Source organism: Haematobia irritans, chromosome 1, assembly GCF_050003625.1.
Source record: "Haematobia irritans isolate KBUSLIRL chromosome 1, ASM5000362v1, whole genome shotgun sequence".
In the NCBI taxonomy this organism is placed as follows: Eukaryota; Metazoa; Arthropoda; class Insecta; order Diptera; family Muscidae; genus Haematobia; species Haematobia irritans.
In genome coordinates, this window is record NC_134397.1 from 2,319,882 (window position 1) to 2,331,810 (window position 11,929).

The 11,929-nt window shown below is 37.5% G+C and overlaps 1 protein-coding gene across 1 annotated transcript in view; it reads right to left on the reverse strand.

The window, feature by feature from the left end:
- Positions 1-2,382: 2,382 nt before the first annotated feature.
- Positions 2,383-11,929, reverse strand: part of tinc (transmembrane protein tincar) — a 72,482-nt gene continuing 62,935 nt past the window's right edge. The window contains exons 6-8 of the mRNA XM_075288846.1: positions 6,742-7,204; positions 3,619-4,174; positions 2,383-3,561 (exon numbers count right to left, since the gene is read on the reverse strand). Coding sequence (XP_075144961.1) covers positions 2,689-3,561; positions 3,619-4,174; positions 6,742-7,204 — 1,892 coding nt within the window. The 3' untranslated portion in view covers positions 2,383-2,688. The remainder of the gene's footprint in view (positions 3,562-3,618; positions 4,175-6,741; positions 7,205-11,929) is intronic.

An 11,929-nucleotide genomic window follows, 5' to 3' on the forward strand; every position in this document is an offset into this window, starting at 1 on the left:
TCTGTATGGTCCGTTTGTCCGATTGAATGGCTATGAGGGAGGCGGAGAGTGTTTGTTTTCTTCATTTTTACATTTTCAATAAGAACGAACACAAACAAACGAATTAATTCATTTGCTTTGTCAAGTATATAAAGGTAGCAAAATTTAAAATAAACTTTATTACATAATTAAATATGGTAAAATATTTCTTAAAAATACATTTTTAGTATCCTTATTTTGTTTTCTTCTTTTATAATAAATATATATAAGTATGTATTTATGTGTATATGAATGTATATCATATACTTGTATGATAAGCAAGAATATATTTTCTTTAATATATTTTATATATACTGAGATAACCAACTCCATTTGTTTTTGTTTGCTTTTCTAAAAAAAAGTTTTAGAGTTGATGTGTTTTATTTTTCATTATTTTCATCTTACAAACTTTTTCATTTGTATAAAAATGTTTTGTATTTGATATAAGTAAATATATGTATGTAGATGGATTTTGGGACAGAGCAAATACATTAAACATTTAGCATTTCAATAATTCAATATGTAGGTAGTGATAGTAGGTAGTTTTAGATGGTACATGATATAGTTTTGTATGCATGTATATGTTGTAGATAAGTCCAAATATATGTATATGAAAAATGCTTTTATTGCTTATTGGATTAGAGGCAGTAATGAGGAAAATGAGATGAACTATAAAATTCAAGCCGTTCAACTCTTGGCGAGCAAGAGAATCACAGGCAGAGTAAACAACAAGCGGCAAGAATTTTTGTTTGTTTTTTCGTGTGGAATATTTGAGAAACTTAAATGCTCGATATACAATAGTTGTAAGTAGATTAGTATGCTTGTGGTGACCATCAATTGTGTGTTGGTTGTGTTAATATTTCATTTTCAATATATCTCAAAGCCTAAAAACCTCTGAAACCATAGTAATCTTTAATAAATAAAATTTATACAATTCACCATAATGGTGTAAATTATGGACATTTCTGTGACTCTCACATAATAGGATTTTAAGTTAATAAATATTTCTTATGAGATCAACAAGTCGTTTCAGATACGCAGAAGGCTTTGTGATATAAAAAATGGTATTTTTGTGCGCATTGTTGCCAATAATCAACAACTTATAAAAATAGTCACCCTAATGTATGAAACTTTTGGAGTATTGTGCGTAATTCTTTATATTTGTGAGTGTATGCACGTATGTATGTATGTATGTATGTATTCTAATATTAAACTAAACCAATCACATTTTGCATTTGTTTACTTAATAGGTAGGGCTAGTGTAAGATAATAGTAAACACCTACAACGAAGTATAGACCGAAATACTGAAATCATTATTAGGTATGAAAATTTAATTGACTGATAAAATTCTCACGAAAGGCTTGAACGCTTTTTTATTGATTGTTTAACTTATCACAGTCTGAGATTTGGGACAATTGTTGTTGTGAACTTAAGGATGTATTGAATGTATTCATAAAAGTCCATTTAAGGAATTTTTCCAGAATTATAATCAACCAGTCAATTGTGGGGGTCATCTAAATTATCCATAGACAGAAGCCGATATGCTATTTAAAAACTACACTCAAGGAAATGTGCCTATAAAACAACAAAAACAATAATGCAATTTCAAAAACCCTCAAAAAAGAAGAGGAGTCCGTGGTTTTCCTCTAAAGTTCTCACTCCCATATGTGAGTACATGTAGCCAAACGTTACTGATTCGTTTTCTTATAAGTTTGCGAATGGGTCAACTCAGGTGTATGAACTTTTGCGGATGCTGCGTTGTTCTTTTTCCCATTAAAAAATATCTTTAATAAAAGAGGATTTTTAAATTATGCACTGAGCACTGAGTCTGAGTTGTCGTTAATAACAGTGTTTCCCAATGAGTGTAGATAATGTTGGTATTTATACACAAAACTTTGCTCCGAAACGAAATGTTTGGCCCAAAGAGGCTATTTATAGCGAACATGGTTTCTTTTAGTGCCAAATAAATGTCTACTTATTGCAACCTTTGATACTTCTATCTCCATCGTATTGAATTTTCCATCACAGAAACAACATTAATAGCAATTTTCGTTTGCCTATAATTTAGTTTCAGAGAAAAGCAATTTAGTTTTGCATGTATTTACCTTGATTGATCTCCGTATCCTCGATATCTATGTACTTCGGCATACATGGTTAATATTCTCTTTGTAATATAGGGAGAGGGGGATTGCTTAGGTATGACTCACATTGTAACTAAGTGTGAGTGTGTGTGAGTTGAGATTATCAAGCCTTGGGTGGGAGTATTAACTATAATCAGATGGACGCGAATTCAGACTATTTTATAATACGATTTGGTTACGAGATATGAGTGCTTATGTCTTAAGTATAGATGTATTAACGAATATCGTAATAATTCTATGCATGATATACGGCAGTGGTAAAACATGAAAGTTACTTTCTGATTGTAAAACCCACAAAAAGCCCGCACACATGTACTATGTACCACGAAGTCGTGCCGATGGACCTTGTCTTTCGTGTTTTACCACGTCCATACCTACATATGTGTGTATTTAATTATGAAGCACGATTTAAATACTTTTAGAGTACAAGAACAAAAATTTATAATAAAACGAATACTTTTGGAACATTTACACTGGTATCATATGCTTCGCGGCTTTGCCATAAATTGTGGTCTTAATCCATTGCAGTTAATGCAATGGGTTGGCTGTGGCATAAAGGCAGTCCTGATCGGATGTCATGGAGTAGTTGGCGGAGTCTCGATCTTCCGGTATTGTGGAGTTCAAGAGAGTGTTCTCGTAACCGGCTTTTGTAAATGCATGGTGACCTGCTCCTAAACCCAAATGTCCATATGGTGATTCGGCACCCTTCACGTAAGGCAGACGTCTGAGAATATTTGGATTGGAATAGCGGACCCCATTGGGTAGAGTGGTATGTGTCGGATGGGACGATGGGTATGGCGGCGGTAGAGGTGGCGTAGGGCTTGGCTGATTGGGCATAGTCATTTTTGTATTGTGTCCTGCCATTGCCACGCCTGAGTTCGCATAATGAGGCGTTTTGAATGAACTCATATTACTAGCTGCATTCAATGACTGCGTCATACAGTGAGCGGAGGTGGCATAGACAGCTGATTGGGCCTGCTGTGCCTGCGGTTGACCAAAGTTGGCATTTGTTGGTAATGGCATGGTACTGCAATGTTGCGAGTAATCGAATTTCTGCTCTGGTTGCGAGCGTTGTAGTGGTAATGTGGCGCTATTGGTATTGGCACCACATGCAAAACTGGACATGCGCATGTTTGTGCACCGACCATAAGGCTCTTCTTGGATAGCAGGTTGCGGTGGTTTCGCTGGAGGCTTGCATACAGCGCGTGGCCTGATAGCCACTTCCACGTCACGCTCCTCCGCCGAATGAACCCCACTAGACGATTCTGATGGGGCACGCTCTGGGGGAGACGTTGTACTTTCCGTACCCATCGAGGTTGTGTCACTGCGTGGTGTGAGGGCTTCTTGTGGAACTCCCGAATCGGCGCGTCGTAAACATCGCGGTGTGGAACTTGAAGTAATCTATAAAAAGCAATCCTTTTCATATAAAACGCTCTATAGGTGTATGGAAATACTTACATGAGCTTCATTCGTGTGTACGGTTACAGTGACGGGTGCCAATGGGCTGACTAGATGTTCCGAAGATGATGAAAGTTGCATTATATCAGGAATTGCCTGTGGTGGTCTATCTGCAACAGGTATTGTGGGCGGTGGAGGTGGTGGGAGAGGCGGCTCCAAGTCCCTTGTTGACGCATACGTAACACTGTCATCCCGAACGCAAGCTAACAGTTTACCCTCTTCAGATATATTATCATCCCCCAGGGATCCAGTGTTATTATTGTGACAATTAGCATAGTCCCTCGATCCTATTGTATGATTTGCTGCTGTAGACATGGACGAGATCAAGGTTTGTGGTGGCGGTGGTGGTAACTCTTCATATTCACTAAGGCGTAGAACGCTTACACCACCCACAGGTGGTGTATGACCCTTTGAAGTGCTACCACAACCGATTGCCCCACCCACTGCAATGCCCACAACAGATGCTGAAGTAGCTGATCTTAATGTCGCGTACTCTCCGTCATCAATTTCCCCCGTAGCACTGGTAAAACATAGCGCGGTTCCACGGGGCGAATTGCTAAAAAAAGGAAGAAACAATTAATCAATCCATGTAATCCCCAATTCTAATTTCTGTTGGAATTTCGTCATAATGGTACTAGGTATGACGACTATGAGTGTAGCTATGACATTAATGGAAACTTCTTTACATAGTTTACGAGACATATACAAATGTGTGTATGTGTGGTATGTTTATATGTATGTACATGCGACAATGTTACCAATTCCCAATCGACAGATCACCCTTTATCGCCAGTATCCCAGACACGTGAGGCTCTACTCCTCCCCAGCTTTGTGCAGAATATTCCAGCTGCCAACCATCCACATGGGTTCCGTAAAGTGCATAGCACAACATCTTTCAGCACACATAAATAGAGGACTCAACCAGCTCAAGCCGTGGAACTTACCTATCGAAGGCATTCGATACGGTCAACCATGGCACACATTTCGAGGTCATCGAGAATACATTCCTACCGGCAGAAACCAAACGTTGGGTTCTTAATTTTCTTGCGGGCGTTGTGGATGTGGAATTTAAAGTGAAACAGGGAATTCCCCAAGTTGGGTGATATATCTTGGGTGATATCACTGTTCAACCTATCCTCTATTCTTCGAGCCTATTGTTGATGACAATACGATCGATTAAACATCTACCTTGCTGATCTTACAATTTATTTCACTACCAGAAATTTTAAGATATCTGCCACCAAGTATGTAGGCAGTTGAATGTAAGATTTGAAAGAGAGATAACACCGACTACAAATTACCCCAAAATTCTCGGGGTTACATTCGAGAACCTTTCAATTCGTCGCCCTGTGCCACTGCAATTGTGATAATCAGGTCCTTAAGTCACTTGCCGGCAGCACTTGGGGTTCAGACAAAGAAACCTATAAGGTAATTGGCCGGGCAGTGGTAAACTAGGCAGCACCAGCGTAGACACCTCAAACAAGCGACGTGCAGTGGAATAACATACAGACCTGTCAGAATGCTGCCCTTAGAACTGCGACAGGATGTCTCCGCAGTACACTCTGGATCATCTTTATGTGGAGACCAAGATCATCTCATTGCATAGATACAATTACATGTTGTCAAAGCCTTCTAGAGCGCGAAATCAAGCTTTACAAAAGAGAGCCTATAGGTCAGGCATTATACCAGATAGCTGTGAACAGGATTCATGAGAATACTGTAACTGAAGCTGTGAAAAACTACAAAGTTAATCCTGTGCTCGGTGCTCGTCTATCCCCTATAGCACAGGGAGACCAGGGTACTTTTGGGCCAACTATGACCAGGCAAGTGCAGCCGCCTCGATTCCTACCTATCAATGATTTATAGCAGCGTAGTTGATGTGTGTCCCATCTTTAACCGAGCCACAGTCCCAAATCTAAAATGTTGTCCATATCTTAATGATTTTCATTCCAAACCAAAACCATTAAAACATATATAGATTTTTTTTTGAAATAAAAGTCATTTATGAATATACATTTTATGGACATTTGTGATGGTTATAGGCTAGCGACCCGTTATTTTAGTTCACTATATAGACAAATTTTGATACAATCAGAAATGTCAAGAGCATTACTAAACCATCACTGATAAACATTTTAGTGTTCGATCGAAACTGGGAATGATCCCTTCTATGCAAAGCGCAAATACTAACCCTGCATCACGGTAGCTCCGATGGTGTGTATAAAAATTATGGTATTTTTAAGATTTTTTCGTTGTCTACACGTTCCATTTCTCGCATTTTTTTCTTTTTGATATTCCTCATAAAACGTATACATGTACATACATACATACAAACAAACATAACAGTGTTACAGTGTAAAGTGTATAATGCGATTATCGATGTGTTTGTGTTAGTAAACATATGATACATAATAATTGTTATAAAATAAATTAAATAAAAATTAACAATAAACAGGCGACAAGCGGAACAAAAATAGTTTCTCAACAACAACAACAATTAACAATTTTGTGCTATTTTTGTACTCTTCTCTCTCTCTCTCTCTCTAAAATTGTATCAAATTAGCCATCTAATCTAATTTTCCATGTTATAAAGGATAAAAACTAATCATTCAATGGATGGACTAATGATTGGATGAATTAATGTCGAGACTATCGTCGTACGAGTTCCATGTACATAAATACAAATAATGGAAGTACAATACATAAAAATATTTGATGGGAATTCATAAAGGTCATGGAACATTTAGAACTTTGGTAATATACAAAATACAAAAAAAAATAATAATGACTAGTATGTGTGCAGGTGGTTGTTTGATTGATTGATGAAGGATGATTAGTTTGGAAACAAATCAATGGGACATTTAGAACAAAACCGTGCAAACATATGGTGGTACTCTGTGGGGGGACGGAGATAATCACTCAAAACAAAATATCAAATCAAAAGTGGATAAGGCAAAATTAAAAACATCCAATTTTTGGTAGATGTTAAAGAGAAATTGGATGATAAACATAAAATGGAAAACTAAAAATGTCAACAGTTTTCTCTCTAGACTGCTAATCAGTTGAATCAGTTAGCGAAAACCGTGTGCAACGGTTCGTGTGCTCTAAAAAACGATTTTTTACCGCTTGCCATCGTTTTGTTGGTGGTCACCCCCAATAGGTCGACGATTATGATCATCGCCTTCACACGTACTCGTAACTTCATTGAATGTGACTTTTAGTTTCGGCGAGCTCGGCGTCAACTTGGGCCAGTAGACATCGTCCACGGGGGCACCGGCCAAGGGATCCGTACTGGGTGCATTGGCCATTTGTGATCCGTTATGATCACAACCAATCTTGTGTTCGCCATTACTGTCTCCTGCTATGGAAGATGAATTACCGCCTCCCAAATTAGTAGAATTATTTAAGCTGGCTGTAGTTGTATTTGTTAAACTGCCACGATTGTGCATTAGAAGAGGTTGTGTAGTCGCTTTGCTGATAATGGAATAGGCATCCAATGGTGGTAATTTGAAACTCCATCTACGCTTTACGGTCAAACAGAGCCAGATTACAATCCACAGCAAGATATGCATGACACTAACTAGAGCTGAAAAGGAAAACGGAAAAGAAATGACACCGAGTTAGTCAAGTGATAAAAATCCCTTCCTAAAAACAATGCAAAGTATTTGGTTTCGGGTCTCCCTAGCCATTTCTATGGATAGAAAATTCCATGCATTTGCCATCTAATGTTAAAGCACCCCCATACATAAGTAGTCAAGCAAATATGATGGGATACGAAGTATGAGAGAGACCAAGGGGGACGAGCAATTGTAATTTCATATGGAACAATGATAAATTTGTGTTTTACATTGAAGGTGCTTAATCCCCCTAAGCATTTAAGTGGGCGCCAAACAAATTTGTACACTCTACCACATTTCGTGGATAATTAATAGTGTTGGCAATCAGATTTAAAGAGTCGACATCATAAAAATTTTAATAGAATTTGAATTAACTGATTTTCCACGATATTCCACTGTAATATGTAAACAACATAACCAGGGCGAGTGACGATAGGCGGAACATTTCTCCGCAACGATCAAATACTACAAACTTGTCGGAAAATATTTCGGTTTCGGTTCGGCTTCTTCGATTTCAATATAGCGCTATTTATACCCTTCACCACTACTGTGGTACAGGGTATAATAAGTTTGTGCATTTGTATGTAACGCCAAAAAATAGTGGTCATAGACCCATCTTTTAGTATACCGATCGGCTTAGAATTAAATTCTGAGTCGATTTAGCGATGTCCGTCTGTCTGTCCGTCCGTCTGCCTGTATATGTAATTTTGTGCACAAAGTACAGCTCGCAATTTAAGTCCGATCGTCCTCAAATTTGGCATAGGGCCGTTTCTTGGGACAGAGACAATCGCTATTGGTTTTGGAAAAAAATCGGTTCAGATTTAGACATAGCTGCCATATATATTTATCACCGATGTGGTCATAGTTAGCGTGTTTATCAACCGATTTTCTTGAAATACCGTACATCCAAATATTTTATGAATCTCGAAAATCTTGCAAAATATCAGCCAAATCGGTTCAGATTTTGATATAGCTCCCATATATATCTTTCGTCCGGTTTAGACTCATATGACCACAGAGGCCAAAGTTTACTACCGATCTTCGTGAAATTTTGCACAGAGGGTAGTATTGACATTCTACCAATGCTTGGTAAATTTGATTGAAATCGGTTCAAATTTAGATATAGCTCCCATATATATCTTTCGTCCGATTTGAACTTATATGGCCACAAAAGCCAGAGTTTTGCCGTGATTTGCTTCAAATTTTGCACAAGGGGTACGTTTAGTAGTATCGTTGATTGTGTCAAATTTTGTTAAAATCGGTTCAGATTTAGATATAGCTCACATATATATCTTTCGCCCGATTTGGTCTTATATGGTCTCAAAAGCCAGAGTTTTGCCCTGACTTACTTCAAATTTTGCACAAGCGGTACTTTTAACGATACTATTGTATGTGCCAAATATGGTCAAAATCGATTCAGATTTAGATATAGCTCCCATATATATATTTCGTCCGATTTGAACTTACATGGCATCAAAATCCAGGGTTTTGCCGTGATTTGCTTCAAATTTCGCACAAGGAGTACGTTTAGTAATATAGGTAATTGTGGCAAATTTGGTTGAAATCGGTTCAGATTTATATCTCCCGTCCGATTTGCCAAAGTTATACTCCCATTTACGTGAAATTTCGCATAGATAGCAGAATTATTATTCTAACTATGCATGTCAAATTTAGTCAAAATTGGTTCAGATTGTATATAGCTCCCATATATACGTACACCAGAGTTGGGGAAATATGGTAGACTGTTTCATATTTTAGACCCATTTTCAATGGGATTTTCCACCAATTGACTGGATAGTTTCCTCAGAGAATACAAATATGGCCAAAATTCTCACACTTTACACAAAATTCTGTGATGATTTCCCCATATCTTAGCCATATCCTACACACTGCAATGCCAAAATTTCCACAGAACGGATGAGTTTTAAATAAGGCTCCAAGTCGCCCGACTAGACCAAATAATATATCACAACCCACACTTGACCACATATCTTGGCGAGATCTAACCAATATCCTTGTAAAATCGCCACTGCTGAGTAGCAAAAATTGTAAATATTACTCTAATTATCCTATACCTCGAATATATATGTATCGCCTGAAAAATCATAAATCTCTTTTGTACAATTGCATTAAAATTTCTCTCGCTTCATATTTCCTATATTTTTTTAATTTTCTAATTATACGTCTAACCCCTGCTATATAAAGCTAGTGTCCCCTGTTTTCTTTGTTGTGTTTCACTGCACGAGTAAATACACTTGCACATATTGTTACGAAATTTTAAATTCGAGATTTCATTAACAGAATTTTTCACCAATAGAATTGCCAATTGTCGCAATGTTGACATAATAATTGCAGGTAGTGTAATCATATGTTCTTATAACACGATATTGCATCGGGCGATATTGCTGCTGAATCCATCGATTCTCGATACTACGAGACCCATGCGGTTCCACACAATTTCCTATCAATTAGTTAAAGAGTGTAGCTTTAGTCAATACTGAGCAATTTCAAGATTTATTTTTATTTGTGTAATCTATAATCTTTAAAAGAAAGTAAAAATTAACAGGTTGGCTGATAAGTCCCCGGTCTGACACATATATGGCGTCGCTAGTATTAAATGCATATTATTTTTATATAGTACCAACCTTCAAATGATTCGTGTCAAAATTTGACGTCTGTAAGTCAATTAGTTTGTGAGATAGAGCGTCTTTTGTGAAGTAACTTTTGTTATTGTGAAAAAAATGGAAAAAGAAGGAATTTCGCGTTTTGATAAAATACGGTTTTCTGAAGGGGAAAAATACGGTGGAAGCAAAAACTTGGCTTGATAATGAGTTTCCGGACTCTGCCCCAGGGAAATCAACAATAATTGATTGGTATGCAAAATTCAAGCGTGGTGAAATGAGCACGGAGGACGATGAACGCAGTGGACGCACGAAAGAGGTGGTTACCGACGAAAACATCAAAAAAATCCACAACATGATTTTGAATGACCGTAAAATGAAGTTGATCGAGATAGCAGAGGCCTTAAAGATATCAAAGGAACGTGTTGGTCATTCATCAATATTTGGATATGCGGAATCTCTGTGCAAAATGGGTGCCGCGCGAGCTCACATTTGACCAAAAACAACAACGTGTTGATGATTCTGAGCGGTGTTTGCAGCTGTTAACTCGTAATACACCCGAGTTTTTCCGTCGATATGTGACAATGGATGAAACATGGCTCCATCACTACACTCCTGAGTCCAATCGACAGTCGGCTGAGTGGACAGCGACCGGTGAACCGTATCCGAAGCGTGGAAAGACTCTAAAGTCCGCTGGCAAAGTAATGGCCTCTGTTTTTTGGTATGCGCATGGAATAATTTTTTATCGATTATCTTGAGTAGGGAAAAACCATCAACAGTGACTATTATATGGCGTTATTGGAGCGTTTGAAGGTCGAAATCGCTGCAAAACGGTCCCATATGAAGAAGAAAAAAGTGTTGTTCCACCAAGACAACGCACCGTGCCACAAGCCATTGAGAACGATGGCAAAAATTCATGAATTGGGCTTCGAATTGCTTCCCCACCCACCGTATTTTCCAGATCTGGCCCCCAGCGACTTTTTCTTTTTCTCAGACCTCAAAAGGATGCTCGCAGGGAAAAAATTTGGCTGCAATTAAGAGGTGATCGCCGAAACTGAGGCCTATTTTGAGGCAAAAACCGAAGGAGTACTACCAAAATGGTATCAAAAAATTGGAAGGTCGTTGTAATCGTTGTATCGCTCTTTAAGGGAACTATGTTGAATAATAAAAACGAATTTTGACAAAAAATGTGTTTTTCTTTCTTAGACCGGGGACTTATCAGCCAACCTGTTAATATCAGTACGCGAATAGTAAAATTATAAACCTTTTGAGGAATTATTTTCTTGCATTGGCAAGAAATATATTATTTTCCAAACAGTGAGGAAAAGGTGGTAAAGAGAAAAAGTTGACCTAAGCAAAACTATTCTGTTTGCTTAAAAGAAATTGCAGTTTACTTGAAAAAGAAAAGAAAATTCCATATCAATTTTTTCTCTTTCTATAAGATCTCGAATTGAGCTAGTCTTGAAGTAAAGACAAATTACAATAGTGGAAATTTCCATCTCTGCACTTTTATTGTATGAATGAATGTTAACGATTACTAGAGAAGCAGAACACACGTTTCCCCTTCTATTCAACATATTTTTGATATATGATTTCGGTAATCCATTAACTGCCGGAGAAACGAATCCCAGGTTTCCCCCTCTTTTCCACAAGTTTTGGATGCACAATTTCGACGATTCATTCATTTTGGAGCACATAAGGAGGACACGAGAACAAGATCCAATAACAACAAAGAAAGTACAACTAGGTGATCTACGTGGGAGTATAGAAACCCATTCATAAACAAGCTCTCGCGTAGTATTTCAGTTCAAATTGTTCCTCCATTCATAAAATCAAAACATATTAAATCGACGTAGTTGAAATATTCTTGACGTATTGAGTGTGGAACTATTTGGGACAGAATTTATTGTTTTATTGCTCAATTACTCTTTCGGGTTTTGTTTTTTTTTCTATTTTTTTTTCTATTTTCACACAATTAGAACTTAACTCATGACTCGCTGAATGGCCATTGAACGATCATCATGAAGCTGCTGTTACAAGGTAAATGAAAAAAAAACAACAACAACAAAATCT